The 15,745-nt window shown below is 48.6% G+C and overlaps 1 protein-coding gene across 1 annotated transcript; it reads left to right on the top strand.

The window, feature by feature from the left end:
• Nucleotides 1–7,752: 7,752 nt before the first annotated feature.
• LOC105552934 (membrane primary amine oxidase-like) lies at nucleotides 7,753–15,289 on the top strand. Its single transcript, XM_011998758.1, has 4 exons — nucleotides 7,753–9,480; nucleotides 13,003–13,288; nucleotides 14,010–14,139; nucleotides 14,725–15,289. The coding sequence occupies exons 1-4, from the start codon at nucleotides 7,884–7,886 to the stop codon at nucleotides 14,998–15,000; spliced, it is 2,289 nt and encodes a 762-aa protein (XP_011854148.1). The 5' UTR covers nucleotides 7,753–7,883; the 3' UTR covers nucleotides 15,001–15,289.
• Nucleotides 15,290–15,745: the final 456 nt, after the last annotated feature.

The following is a 15,745-nucleotide window of genomic DNA, read 5'->3' as shown; positions in this document are numbered from 1 at the left end:
AGCCACTACGCCCAGCCTGAACTTCTCCTTTAAATGCATATCCTCTTGTCCCCACCTCCTTATGGCTCTTTCTTATGGCTACTTGCACCATCAACAGTGTTGGGGGAAGGGGAGCAAAGGAATTCAGGTATCCACCCCCACCCCCTCAGCATCTTGTTCACTGGAATTTAATTGCCTTGAAACCCATCTCCAGACCAAAGATCATGAGTGTTTGTATGTGGTGTGTGTATGTAATTGTATGTAAATTCTCACAAGCTTTTATATGAAAATGTGACTGGTTGTGTCTGCCTCCTTACATCTCAGCATGATGATGATGCCACCTGGCCCAGGCCCCAGATGAGGCGAGGCAGAATGGACATCTAGATTGTTAGAACATCAGTTCAGCTCGGGTCAGGAGGGCCGTAAGGTGGAACTCCAGCCTCGTGCCCAATCCAATCTTGTCCTTAGACCACAGAAGTTGTCTGGAGTCTTCAGACTTGTGGTCAATTGTCTAGGAGTGATTACTGGCTGAGGATGTCAGGCTCTGAAGGAAATGGTGCTGCCAAGGCTCAGATCTTTAGGACCTGGGACCCAGTGGCCTGAGATAAAGGAGCTGGACAAGGGAATCCCTGAGGCTTGAGTCAGAGGGCATGACTAAGACTTTTCCAGGAATGTAGACATGGCAACCCCCTGTAAGGACATGAGGTGTGCCCACTTGCCTTGCCTCTTTTTTATTTTTTTATTTTGAGATGGAATTTCACTCTTGTTGCCCAGGCTGGAGTGCAGTTGCGCGATCTTGGCTCACTGCAACCTCCACTTCGCGGGTCCAAGTGATTCTCCTGCCTCAGCCTCCTGAGTAGCTGGGATTACAGGCACCTGCCACCACGCCCGGCTAATTTTGTATTTTTGGTAGAGACAAGGTTTCTCCATGTTGGTCAGGCTGGTCTCAATCTCCTGACCTCAAGTTATCCGCCCGCCTTGGCCTCCCAAAGTGCTGGGATTACAGGTGTGAGCCACAGCGCCTGGCCCCCAGTGACTTCCTAAACACAAAATCAATAGGAGCTCCTGGCCGCCTACTTTCTGGACCTCTTGGTGGCATTTGACAACACCAACTGTCCTCTCTTCTCAGAACTCTCTCCCTTCTTGACTCCCCAACATTGTCCCCTTTTCATCCATATTTGTTCCTTCTCAGTCTTCTCAGGCTCCTTGACTTCTGCTCCCCTCATCTACTCATGGAGCCCCAAGCTCTTGCGTTTTCTAGGGCTCTGTCCTTGGTCCTCCTTTCTCCTCTCTCCGGAAGTCCTCCCTGGGTGATCTCAGCCTTTTCTTTCTCTTTCTTTCTCTTTCTTTCTTTCTTTCTTTCTTTCCTTCCTTCCTTCCTTCTTTCTTTCTTTCTTTCTTTCTTTCTTTCTTTCTTTCTTTCTTTCTTTCTTTCTTTCTTTCTTTCTCTTTCTTTCTTTTTTTCTTTCCTTCTTGCTTTCTTTTTTTCTTTCTCTCTCTCTCTCTCTCTTTCTTTCTTCTTTCTCTCTCTCTCTCTTTCTTCTTTTCTTTTTTTTTCCCCTTAAGACAAGGTGTTGCTCTGTCACCCAGGCTGGAATACAGTGGTACCACCATGGCTCACTGCAGCCTCAACCTCCCAGACTCAAGCGATCCCCCCACCTCAGCCTCCTGAGTAGCTGGAACTACAGGCATGTGCCACTATGCCTGGCTAATTCTAAAAATTTTTTGTAGGCCAGGCACAGTGGCTCACGCCTATAATTCCAGCACTTTGGGAGGCCGAGGCAGGTGGATAACCTGAGGTCAGGAGTTCAAAAGTAACCTGGCCAATATAATGAAACCCCATCTCTACTAAAAATACAAAAAATTAGCTGGGCGTGGTGACAGGCATCTGTAATCCCAGCTACTCTGGAGGCTGAGGCAGGAGAATCACTTGAACCTGGAAGGTGAAGGTTGCAGTGAGCCGAGATCGCGCCACTGCACTCCAGCCTAGGCAACAAGAGTGAAACTTTGTCTCCAAAAAAAAAAATTTTTTTTTGTAGAGTCCATGTCTCACTATGTTGCCTAGTCTCAAACTCCTGGGCTCAAGTGATCCTCTCACCTTGGCCTCCCAAAGTGCTGGGATTATAGGTGTAAGCCACTATGCCCAGCCAGCCTTTCTTACTTTAACTGTCAATATTTGTCATTGGCCAAATATATCTCTCTACATATATGTTTTTGGTGTTTTGTTTTGTTTTTGAGACAGGTTCTCACTGTGTTGCCCAGGCTGGAGTGTAGAGGTACGATCTTGGCTCACTGCAACCTCCACCCTGTAGGCTCAAGTGATCCTCCCACCTCAGCCTCCCAAGTAGCTGGGACTACAGGCATACACCACTATACCCGGCTAATTTTTTATATTTTTGGTAGACAGGGTTTTGCCATGTTACCCAGGCTGGTCTTGAACTCCTGAGCTCAAGGAATCTGCCCACCTTGGCCTTTCAAAGTGCTAGGATTATAGGTATGAACCACCACACCAGCCTATATATATTTATTTTTTAAAGTTATTGTAGAGATGAGGACTGGCTATGTTGCCCAGGGTGGTCTTGGACTCCTGGGCTCAAGCCATTCTCCTGTCTCTTCCTCACAAAGTGCTGGAATTACAGGCATGAGGCACCACGCTCAACCAAAATAAATCTTTTCTCTGTTTTTTTCTTTTTTTAGTGACAAGGTCTTGCTCTGTCACTTAGGCTGGAGTGCAGTGGCACAACCATAGCTTACTGCAGGCTTGAACTCCTGGGCTCAAGCAATCCTTCTGCCTCAGCCTACCAAGTAGCTAGGATTTGCCTGGCTAATTTTCTTTTAAAATTTTTTGTAGAGATGAGGTCTCTCTATATTGCCCAAGCTGGTCTTGAACTCCTGGGCTCATGTGATTCTCAAGTCTTGGCATCCCAAAATGAAGGGATTACAGGTGTGAGCTGCTGCACCTGGTCAACATTAGTCATCCTTTTTTTTTTTTTTGAGACAGAGTCTTGCTCTGTCACCCGGGCTGGAGTGCAGTGGTGTGATCTCGGCTCATTGCAATCTCTACCTCCCAGGTTCAAGCAATTCTCCTGCCTCAGCCTCCTGAGTAGCTGCGATTACAGGTGCCCACCACCATGCCCAGTTAATTTTTGTATTTTTAGTAGAGACAGGGTTTCACCATGTTGGCCAGGCTGCTCTCGAACTTTTGATCTCAAGTGATCTGCCCACCTTGGCCTCCCAAAGTGCTAAGATTACAGGCGTGAGCCACTGTGCTCAGCTCCAGCATTAGTTATCTTAATGGCATGTTCTTAGCCGAGAGCTGGAGGTACCTTCCTCACTATTGACTGTAACTTACCAAAGGGCCCAGACACAAGTTCCCTGGCTGGGATGGATTGCCTTGTGGCTAGGCCTTGACATTAGATTTTATTTCCTTTATCCTAAAGGTCACACAACTGTTGCAGGACACAGAGGACTAGAGAGACTAGCATGGGTGAATACAGGAGGATGTTTATTAGGTGCGCACTGGCTCAGTGGACTCACATCTAAAAAGCTGAGCATTGAACAAAGACAGAGTTTAGCTTACATAGGCTAGTACAGAGAAACAGGACAAAAACAGTAAACTATACAGTGACTAGTCACGTAACCTATAGCATAACTGTTGACTTGGTATAACTTGTAAAACAGAAACTTACAAATTTTACTGAATAAAAGTATTGGCAAACATAGTCATAATTAATGGTTTAGAGAAAGGGGAGACAGCAAAGAAATTTGTTTTTCTTCTTTTAACTTTGTTCAGGGGTGTCTGGAGCCTATTTCTGCAGGCTAGGTCACCATGACCTGTCTATAGCCTTGCCTGCAGTAGAAGAAAACTTCTGTTTTTCACTTAACCTTTACTTTTCTTGCAGTGAGTACATGCAGTATTTATTTTCTTTAAATTTCTGCTTCACAATCTGTTTCCAATGACCCTTTCCTGCCTTAGTTACAGTAATTCCATTGTCTTGACTTCAAAAAGCTTTCTAGTTCCTCATCTCCATGTTACGGCTCATTGATGGGAATATTGGGTGTGAGTTTTACTCCCCAACATTTGGACGTAATTATTAAATGTCACTTTTCTTTTTGTTTATTTTTCTGAGATAGCATCCTGCTCTGTTGCCCAGGCTGAAGTGTAATGGCATCATGATCATGCCTTACAGCAGCTAATTCTTTTTTTTTTTTTTTTAACTTTTTTATACAGATGTGGGTCTCTACAAAATGTTGCCCAGGCTGATCCTGAACTTCTGGGCTCGAGCAATCCTCCCACCTCACCCTCCCAAAGTGCTGGGATTACAGACGTGAGCCACCATGCCCGTTTACCTTCCTTTCTTTCTTTTCTCTTTTCTTTCATCTTTCTTTCTTCTTTCTTTCGTTCGTTCCTTCCTTCCTTCCTCCCTCCCTCCTTTCTTTTCTTTCTTTCTTTCCTTTCTTTCTTTCTTTCTTCTTTCCTCTCTCTTTATTTCTTTCTTTTCTTTCTCTCTCTCTTTCTTCCTTCCTTCCCTGCCCTTCTCCTTCCTTCCTTCCTTCTTCCTTGCTTCCCTCCTTCCTTCCTTTCCTCCCTCCCTCCCTCTCTCTCCTTCCTTCCCTCCTTTCCTTTCCTTTCTTTTTCTTTCCTTTCCATTCCTTTCCTTTCCTTCCCTTTTCCTTCCTTCCTTCTTTCCTTCTTTCCTTCCTTCCTTTCTCTCTTTCTTTCCTCCTTTTTTCTGAGATAGAGTCTAGCTCTGTCACCCAGGCTGGAGTGTAGTGGCACAATGTTGCCTCACTGCAAACTCCGCCTCCCAGGTTCAAGCAATTCTTGTGCCTCAGCCTCCCAAGTAGCTGGGATTACAGACGTGGGCCACCACGCCCAGTTAATTTTTGTATTTTTAGTAGAGACGGAGTTTCACCATGTTGGCCAGGCTGGTCTTGAACTCCCGACCTCAGGTGATCCACCCGCCTCAGCCTCCCAAAGTGCTGGGATTACAAGCATGAGCCACCATGCCTGGCCTTATTTTTTTATGTTAGATAACCAGCTCTGTGCCCTCAGCTACCCGGCTGGCAGGAAATTAAACTCCAGGCATGTTTGTTGAGAGTGCTCATCTTTAGGGTTAGGTAAGACTCTGGAATCTGGGACTTTCAGGGACTGTCAGCTAGTCTTCAGTGGACAGTGATCACTGCTGTTAAACTCACTTTCCACTGCCTCGCCAAGTCTTGCCAAGGTGGAGACAGAGGAGGGGCCTGGGCATGAGTTCCCCTCTAAGGCTATCACTTCCCTAAGGCCTTGCTGGGCGGGAGAGTCGGCTCTAGCCATTCTTTCTCTTAATACACACACACACACACACACACACACACACACACACACACTCCCTACTTGTGAATCCCACAAAATTCCCCTAAGACCTGCCCTCACTCTGTAGGGGATCTCTCAAAAACCTTTCTCCTTCCCGAGTTGATCCAGGGAGCTGTCATCAGTAATCCAAGAGCTTAGGGAGGCTGCAGCGGGAACACTGCTTGAGTCCAGGAATTTGAGGCTGCTGTGAGCTATATGATGACACCACTGCACTCCATGCACTGTAGCCTGGGAGACAGAGCGAGACCGTGTGTCAAAAACTAAACAAAACGAAACAGAAAAACAAAAAAACCAACTTTTTTTTTAAAACAGTTTTTTCATGAAGAGCTTCTGCAGAGCATCAAAACCAGCTCAGCAAGAGAAAATGTGGTTCTTGGTTTCCCTGAGGACAAGAAGGGCTCACATGCCTAGAGGGGGGAGTTATTATGTTGAAATTCCATCCTGCAGGAAAGGGGAACCCTACTTTTCTTACAGCCTTGAAATGAGCCCTACTACTTCTACAGCTTTAAATAACAAGAGGCCAGACACGGTGGCTCACGCCTGTAATCCCAGCACTTTGGGAGGCCGAGGCAGGTGGATCACTTGCGGTCAGGAGTTTAAGACCAGCCTGGCCAACATAGTGAAACTCCATCTCTACTAAAAATACAAAAATTAGTCAGGTATGGTGATGCGCATCTGTAATCCCAGCTACTCGGGAGGCTGAGGCAGGAGAATCGCTTGAACCCAGGAGGTGGAGGTTGCAGTGAGCTGAGATTGTGCCACTGCACTCCAGCCTGGGCGACAGAGCAAGACTCCATCTCAAAATGAAATGAAATGAAATGAAATAAATGAAATGAAATGAAATAAATGAAATGAAATGAAATGAAATGAAATGAAATGAAATGAAATGAAATGAAGATACAAAAATTAGCCGGGTGTGGTGGCATGCACCTGTAATCCCAGTTACTCTGCAGGCTGAGGCAGGAAAATTGCTTGAACCCGGGAGACGGAGATTGTACCATTGCACTCCAGCCTGGGCAATGGAGCAAGACTGTTTAAAAAAAATAAAGTAAAATAAAAGAACAAGAGGCAGGAAAACCAGGCAAATTTCCTTATCAAAATACAACCGATGGCATAAACATTTCTGGATAGCCTGACCCTTCTGATGTTGATTTATCTGCTTAAACTCTTCTAGGTTTCCAGATGTCTGTCTCACTGTCTCCTGCAATGACTACCTTGCTGAAAGCATGCGGCACACAAGGCTTCATGATCTTACCTCCTCTGCCTACTCCCCTCCTCCCCAACTCCCACCAAATAGGCTGATCCTTGACTGTTCCCTGCTTGTGCTGAGCTGTTTCGGGTTTCTGTGCTGGAATATCCTTCCTCTTCTCTGCCAGGTGAATGCATCATCTCCAAGGTTGGCTCGAACATCTCTTCCTGAGAAGTCTTCCTAGATGTGTGAAGGTTGGAGAAGATTCTTCCCCAGGTACACGAGGGAAGCACAACCCCTTCTGGAACCTCAGTCTCTTCTAGTTCCCCTCAGGACCTGGCTGCCCAAATGACAGTGGCTTTCCACATGTTTGTCACCTGGAAAAGAAGCTGCTCAGCCATTGGCTGTGAAGGACAGAGGCGGCTTCACTCTCCATGTCGGCACCATTTTGGAAAAGGATTTTCAGGCGTGAGATAAGTCCACAGCCAGTTTCCCAGCCCCATCTGACCTCTGCCCTGGCCTATCCCTCAGTCCAGTACAAGGGGAGGCCTGAAGGTCTTGGTTATACTCTGGTTCCTGCCCCCACCCTCGCCCCCACCCTCACCCCCACCCCAATGAACCAGGCAGCTTCTAGCTTGTTCTGCACCCTGCACGCTCCCCTGCAGTGACTTAGGGTGCTCGGGGCCTCCACACAGCTGACCTGGCTCAGCCCTTCAGCCCCTCCAGCTCCCTACTAAATACTTTGCCTTCTCATCATTACTCTCAGGCTTCCCTCAGGCTGCTGCTAGGATTCCGGCTGATGGATGGAGGCAGGAGAGAGTGGTGGGAGGCAGAACCTGGAGGACATCAAAAATTAGAGGAGGGAAGGAGGGAATCTGGCTGTGGAGGCGTGGCCAGGTGAGTTTCCCTTGCAGCCTTGCAGCCAGGAGAAAAGTTCCACCTGGAGGGAAGAGAAAGGAGAGCCACAGGACAGTCACCCCCACTTCCTCTTGCGCCTTGCTAGTTCTTTTCTCCAAAACGCACCTCTGAGCCTACTCGGTTCGTTGACCCTGACCCTGAGTGTGTTGTTTGATTTGGAACAGGAGGACAGAGGCTTACGTGGGTCATTTAAAGTCAAAGTTCCTAACTCTGCCCCACCTCCTGAACACGGCCTGATTCCTAATTCCCTCTAGCTCCACCCCCGACCCCTCTGCCCTTGGGGTTTTTCATAATATCCATCATTCCTCTTGACCGGCAGCGCCTTCAGAGGCGGAGAGAAACATCCTGCACCCAGGTCCTCTCTGGCTGTTTATCGTTGTCTATTTTGCATTCTGCATTCGGAACCAAGAGCCTGAAGACGACCCAGGAGCTTCAGCTATGGCTGTCTTCATTATTTTGTCCCTGTTTAGTGTTCTGGTGACAGGCATAGGTGAAGGCGGGGCTGGGAGTGAGAAAGGAGGTGAGAGGGAATGTAAGCTGAACCAGCTTCCCCATTGCCCCTCTATATCTCCCAGTGCCCAGCCTTGGACACACCCTGGCCAGAGCCAGCTGTTTGCAGACCTGAGCCGAGAGGAGCTGACAGCTGTGATGCACTTTCTGACCCAGCGACTGGGGCCAGGGCTGGTGGATGCGGCCCAGGCCCGGCCCTCGGACAACTGTGTCTTCTCAGTGGAGCTACAGCTGCCTCCCAAGGCTGCAGCCCTGGCCCACCTGGACAGGGGGAGCCCCCCACCTGCCCGGGAGGCACTGGCCATCGTCTTCTTTGGCAGGCAACCCCAGCCCAACGTGAGTGAGCTGGTGGTGGGGCCACTGCCTCACCCTTCCTACATGCGGGACGTGACCGTGGAACGTCATGGAGGCCCCCTGCCCTATCACCGACGCCCCGTGCTGTTCCGAGAGTACCTGGACATAGACCAGATGATCTTCGACAGAGAGCTGCCCCAGGCTTCTGGGCTTCTCCACCACTGCTGCTTCTACAAGCACCAGGAACGGAACCTGGTGACAATGAACACGGCTCCCCGTGGTCTGCAATCAGGGGACCGGGCCACTTGGTTTGGCCTCTACTACAACATCTCAGGGGCTGGGTTCTTCCTGCACCCCGTGGGCTTGGAGCTGCTAGTGAACCACAAGGCCCTGGACCCTGCCCGCTGGACCATCCAGAAGGTGTTCTATCAAGGCCGCTACTACGACAGCCTGGCCCAGCTGGAGGCCCAGTTTGAGGCCGGCCTTGTGAATGTGGTGCTGATCCCAGACAATGGCACAGGTGGGTCCTGGTCCCTGAAGTCCCCTGTGCCCCCGGGTCCAGCTCCCCCTCTGCAGTTCCATCCCCAGGGCCCCCGCTTCAGTGTCCAGGGAAGTCGAGTGGCCTCCTCACTGTGGACTTTCTCCTTTGGCCTCGGAGCATTCAGCGGCCCAAGGATCTTTGACGTTCGCTTCCAAGGGGAGAGGGTGGCCTATGAAGTCAGTGTCCAGGAGGCCTTGGCCATCTATGGAGGCAATTCTCCTTCTGCTCTACGAAGCCGGTACATAGATAGCGGCTTTGGCTTGGGCCACTTCTCCACGCCCCTGACCCGTGGGGTGGACTGCCCCTACCTGGCCACTTATGTGGACTGGCACTTCCTTTTCGAGTCCCAGGCCGCCAAGACAATACGTGATGCCTTTTGTGTATTTGAACACAACCAGGGCCTCCCCCTGCGGCGACACCACTCAGATCTCTACTCCCACTACTTTGGGGGCCTTGCAGAAACGGTGCTGGTCGTCAGATCTGTGTCCACTATGCTCAACTATGACTATGTGTGGGATACAGTCTTCCACCCTAATGGGGCCATAGAAGTCAGACTCCACACCACCGGCTACATCAGCTCAGCATTCCCCTTTGGTGCTGCCCAGAGGTATGGGAACAAAGTTTCAGAGCACACCCTGGGCACGGCCCACACCCACAGCGCCCACTTCAAGGTGGACCTGGATGTAGCAGGTAAGGCATCCTGGCAGAGGCAAAGGTGCCGGAGGGGTGAGCTGAAGTCTCCATGCCTAGCTTTAAAAGTTTTCTTTGGGCTGGGTATGGTGGCTTATGCCTATAAGCCCCGCACTTTGGAAGTCTGAGGTGGGCAGATCACTTGAGGTCAGGAGTTCAAAACCAGCCTGGCCAACATGGCGAAATCCTGTCTGTACCAAAAGTACAAAAATTAGCTGGGCATGGGTACACCTGTAATCCTAGCTACTCAGGAGGCTGAGGCAAGAGAATCACTTGAATCTGGGAGTCAAGAGGTTGCAGTGAGCTGAGATCGAGCCACTGCGCTCCATCCTGCATGACAACCAGACTTTGTCTCAAAAAAAAAGTCTTCCATAGTTAAAAAATTACCTCTGTGATTATAGAATCTATTATATTGTATACTATGTATAAATATGATATACTGATCGAAGTATTTAGATTTATATACTCAAATGTTATCATAATGTACCTCTGTTTTGTCACTTCTGTTTTTTCACATAACAACATTTTTCAAGCAAGCAACAAAAATGTATGAATGCACACTTGTGCCAAGCACCCCACTATGCAGTTTAACAAAAGAAACAACAGTGTTGCTCTCAGGTGGTTTACATTCTTTTTTTCATCTCTTTTCTTTTTTCTTTTTTGAGACAGGGTCTCTATCACCCAGGCTGGAATGAGGTAGTGTGATCATAGCTCACTACAACCTCAACTAACTGGGCTCATGTGATCCTCTCACTTCGATCTCCCAAACTGCTGGGATTACAAGTGTAAACCACCATGCTCAGCCCTTATCATTTTTTGGTGGTGAGAACACTTAAACTCTACTCTTCGCAATTTTCCAGAATATATAATACATTGTTATTAACTATAGTCACCGTGTTGTACAATAGATCTCTTTGGGATTTCTGCTGTTGTTTGAAACAGGATCTTACTCTGTCAACCAGGCTGGAGTGCAACGGTATAGCTCACTGCAGCCTCAACTTACTGAGCTCAAGCAATCCTCCCAATTCAGCCTCCTGAGTATCTGGGACTGTGGGCACACGCCACCACACTCAGCTAATTTAAGTTTTTTTGCTTTTTGTTTTTTTTTTAATAGAGATGGGGATCTCACTATGTTGCCAAGGCTGGTCTTGAACTCCTGGGCTCAAGCAATCCTCCCTCCTCAGCCTCCCAAAGTGCTGGGATTACAGGCATGAGCCACCATGTCCAATAGATCTCTTGAACTTCTGAAATTTTTTATTCCTTGAGCTACATCTCCCCAACTCCACCCTCCTTAAGGCACTGGTAACCACCATTCTACTTCCTACTGCTATGAGTTCAACTTTTTTTTAGATTCCACATATAAGTGAGATCATATAGTGTTGTCCTTCTGTGTCTGACTTATTTAATTAACATAATGTCCCCTAGGTTCATCCATGTTGTTGCAATGAGATTTTCTTCTTTTAAGGCTGAATAGTATTTCATCATGTAGATATACCACATTTTCTTAATCCTTAAAAGTTTTCCTTATTCCTTATACATTTATTAATTGGAATTTTCCATAAAGAAGAGTTGTCCTTCCTTTTTATTTCTGTTTTCAATTATTTATTCAAATTGTATAGACTCATGGTTTTTTATTGTACTTTAAGGGTTATAACGGAGTACTATCATTTACTTTGTTCCTTACATTTTTCCAACTCTGGCCATTGGGAGGTCCTTCAGATTAGTTCCTATGTCCTTTTCACATACCTCCACGCTTTTTTGAGCCCTTCCTTACTTTCTGGCACCCAAAAATGTTTCATGTGGCATTTCCCCTGCTCCTACCCTGGAATCAACCTTGTCTGCAAGGAGATCAGGTTCACTTTATTGGAGAATTGTATTTAGAAACCAATATCTGGGCACCAAGTATGCTCATCATTACTGGGATGTCATTGCTTTTAGGCCCTCTCAGTAGACTTAGCTAGAAAATTCAAGCATATATTCCAACCAACCCATACACACACATCTATCTTTATCTCTGTATTAAATGAGGACAACTTTTAAAACACTTGGAATAGTGCCTGACACATAGCGGGCCCTTGAGAAATACTAGGTATTGTTGTGATTAGCCACAGGAGCCTACTTGTGTGTGTGGACCATAAAGAACTCTTAGTCTGTGGCTGGGCACAGTGGCTCACGCCTGTAATCCCAGCACTTTGGGAGGCTGAGGTGGGTGGATCACCTGAGGTCAGGAGATTGAGACCAGCCCGGCCAACATGGAGAAACCCCGTCTCTACTAAAAATACAAAAATTAGCTGGGCATGCTGGTGTGTGCCTGTAATCCCAGCTATTCTGGAGGCTGAGGCAAGAGAATCACTTGAACCTGGGAGGTAGAGGTTGCAGTGAGCCCAGATCATGCCACTGTACTCCATCCTGGGCAACAAGAGCAAAACCCTGTCAAAAAAAAAAAAAAGAAAAAAGAAAAAAAAAAAACCTTTTAGTTTGCAATTGTCAGCTAAGGGTGGAAACACTGGGATATGGATTAGGGGCAGTGAATCTACAAAAGGAAACTAAGGGTTTGCTGAATCAGTCTCTCCTCTCTCCTGGTCTTTGGAAGGTGCAGAGGGAACTACCAGCATGTTTTGATTTATTGCTCCTTGTCTCAGATCACTTAACTTGACTCCTAATGTGGGACCTAGTTGGACTCAAATAAAATCATTCAGACTCCAAAAGTTCAGGAAACAGATTGTGTCTTAACCCCTGCTCCCTGCTCCCTGCCAAGTTTCAAACATGAAAGGTACCTCCAAGCCCCAGCAGCATCAGGCCCAGCGTTGGTTTTCCTTCCCCTTGGTCCCCACGTCTGCTGTTCTTGTGTTGTGGTGTCTCTCTATGCTGTCTTCCTCTATGTGCTGATGTGTGGGCAGTGTAAGGCCAGATTAAGACCCAGGTCCCCAGCACTGCCATGATATTAACCGTGTGTCCTTACTGACCAACCAAGGTACATTACTGAATGCTCTAAACCTCAGTTGTCCCATCTGTAAAATGGAGACAATGATAGTTCCTCCTTTTTGAGATTGTTGGAAAAGTGAAAGCATGAATACACAGAAGGCACTCAGCATGCTGCCTACACAGCTCCTTCAGGTTCAGTCAATGTGCGGCTTATTTTCATGATAAGGCAGTCCTGGCAATGCCACAGGGCTTCACATGTGAGGGGAAGTCTTCAGGTCAGAGGGAGTGCCACCCCGCCCATTGCCCACAAGGTTGTTCCAACCTCAGGTAAACACCCTCCCATGCAGCCCCTCAGAGGGAGGAGATTGGTGGAGGCCCAGTCACAAGGCATCTGGGATTATTACCAGAGAAGAGAGTAGAGAGAAAGACCTCCTCCAAATCCCTGGACTGGGGTTATCTTGCAGAGAGGGAAGAGAAGCAGGGGCACACTCAGTTCTGGGCTGCTCTTTTGCCCCCACTCTGAAGCCAGGTGGAGGCAGAGTCCAGAGGGGCCAAGGCAATTGCATGACAGGCCCTCCCCCATCCCACCCTGAGCAGGACTAGAGAACTGGGTCTGGGCCGAGGATATGGCCTTTGTCCCCATGGCTGTGCCGTGGAGCCCTGAGCACCAGATGCAGAGGATGGAGGTGACCCGGAAGCTGCTGGAGACGGAGGAGCAGGCCACCTTCCCCATGGGAGGTGCAACCCCTCGCTACCTGTACCTGGCCAGCAACCACAGCAACAAGTGGGGTCACCCCCGGGGCTACCGCATCCAGGTGCGCAGCTTTTCTGGGGAGCCGCTACCCCAGAACAGCTCCATGGAGAGAGGCTTCAGCTGGGGGAGGTGAGTGGTTGGCGGTCAGGAGGGAGTGGGGCAGGTAGAATGGATGAAGGGCTCCACACTGTTCCACCTCCCACAGGTACACACACACACACACACACACACACACACACACACACACACATTCCTGTGACCACAATCTGTAGCCACTCAAAGCCTAATGGGTGGGTGGAGGAATGCTGAGATATGAGGCATTGAAGCAAATCTAGGAAAATATTAGTGGTAGACGCTAGACTTGAGTATGTGGATGTTCACATACAATTCTTCCAATTTTTCTGTATGTTTAAAATGTTCACATTAAAGGTTGGAGGAAAAGAACAGTGAGATAGGAGCACAGATCGGAGGGAGGATTCCCTAAAATCTAGGTATTTGGGATACTGAACTTGACCTAGGATGGGAAAGAGGCCATGTCCATATGTGATTCCAAGGCCCAGGCTCAACATCATGCTCTGATCCAGATGGATGGATGAGCAGCATTCCTACCTGAAGTCTGCTGGGCCAGTGATGTTTAAGGTACAGGACAGCGGACAAGTCGGGAAGCCTACAGATGAGAGAGAGAGAGAGAGAGAGAGAGAGGCAAGGAGAACTGGACAGAGACGATACAGAGGCTCAATACTCTAAGACTTCGGGGCTCATTTCCCCCTTGTGTTTGTTCACTCTTCAATGCAGCCTCAGGCAGTGGAACGGTTGATGAACTTGTCAGTCTAATCAAAAACTCCTGTAGGTACCAGCTGGCAGTAACCCAGCGGAAGGAGGAGGAGCCCAGTAGCACCAGCATCTACAATTTGAATGACCCTTGGACACCCACTGTGGACTTCACCAACTTCATCAACAATGAGACCATTGCAGGGCAGGTCAGTTGCATGGAGTGGTGAGCAGGCAGCTGGGGAGGAGGGGAGGAGTCAGGGGGACAAGATGAGCCACTTCATTGCCTCAGGAGCCAGATTCCTCAGGGACCTTCAGAACCCACTAAGAATGAAACTTCGGCCGGGTGCAGTGGCTCATGCCTATAATCCCACCCAGCACTTTAGGAGACCGAAGCAGGTGGGTCTCTTGAGGTCAGGAATTCGAGACCAGCCTGGTCAACATGGTGAAACCCCATCTCTACTAAAAATACAAAAATGAGCAGAGTGTGGTGGCGCGTGCCTGTAATTCCAGCTATTCGGGTGCCTGAGGCTTGAACCCAGGAGGTGGTGATTGCAGTGAGTCGAGATCACACCACTGCACTCCAGCCTGGGTAACAGAGCGAGACTCTGTCTCAAAAAAAAAAAAAAAAAAAAAAAAAAGAAGAAAAGAAACTTTATGACTTCACATTTTTCCTGAGGAACTAAGAACATATAGGTGGGTGAGCTGACTCCCTATCTGCAAGGTCACTGCGAGGGCAGGGCACATTCTCAGCAAAGCCAGACCTCGTGACCCTCTTTCTTCTCCCCTGCTAGGACTTGGTGGCCTGGGTGACAGCTGGTTTTCTGCACATCCCACATGCAGAGGACATTCCTAACACGGTGACTGTGGGGAACAGCGTGGGCTTCTTCCTCCGACCCTACAACTTTTTTGACGAAGACCCCTCCTTCTACTCTGCTGACTCCATCCACTTCCGAGGGGACCAGGATGCTAGGGCCTGTGAGGTCAACCCCCTGGCTTGCCTGCCGCAGGCTGCTGCCTGTGCCCCCGACCTCCCTGCCTTCTCCCACGGGGGCTTCTCTCACTACTAGGCGGTCCCTGGGATGGGGCATGTGGCCAAGGGCTCCAGGGCCAGGGTGTGAGGGACGGGGAGCAGCTGGGCACTGGGCCGGCAGCCTGGTTCCCTCTTCCCTGCGCCAGGACCCTCTTTCTTCCACTGCCCTGCCTCGCATCCCCTCTATGCCAGGAGCCTCCTGACCCTGTGATGCCTGACACAGGGGACACTCAGCCTTTTGATGCCAGCTGTGCTGAGTTCCCATCCAGAGAGGTGAGGCATGGCCCCTCCTGGAGCTTAGAGCCGTGGCCAGGCATTTCCCCAGACCACTCCTGGTTTTCTTAACAGTTTGTTTTTTTTAATGAGACATAATTTACATATCATAAAATTCATCCCTTTAAAGTATACAATTTCATGAGTTTTGTTTTTGTTTTGTTTGTTTGTTTTTTGTTTTTTTTTTCTTCTTTTGAGACGGAGTTTCACTCTTGTTGCCCAGGCTGGAGTGCAATGGCACGTTCTCAGCTCACTGCAACCTCCGCCTCCTTGGTTCAAATGATCAAGTGATTCTCCTGCCTCAGCCTCCTGAGTAGCTGAGATTAGAGGCTCCCATCACTATGCCTGGCTAATTTTTTTTTTTTTTTGTATTTTTAGTAGAGAAGGGATTTCACCATGTTGACCAGGCTGGTCTCAAACTCCTGACCTCAGGTGATCCACCTGCCTCAGCCTTCCAAAGTGCTGAGATTACAGGCATGAGCCACTGTGCCCAGCACAGTTTCATGTGT

Source organism: Mandrillus leucophaeus, unplaced genomic scaffold (assembly GCF_000951045.1).
Source record: "Mandrillus leucophaeus isolate KB7577 unplaced genomic scaffold, Mleu.le_1.0 Scaffold58, whole genome shotgun sequence".
Classification (NCBI taxonomy): domain Eukaryota; kingdom Metazoa; phylum Chordata; class Mammalia; order Primates; family Cercopithecidae; genus Mandrillus; species Mandrillus leucophaeus.
The sequence above is the reverse complement of the archived record's forward strand: the minus strand, read 5'-3'. Positions and strand labels throughout refer to the sequence as shown.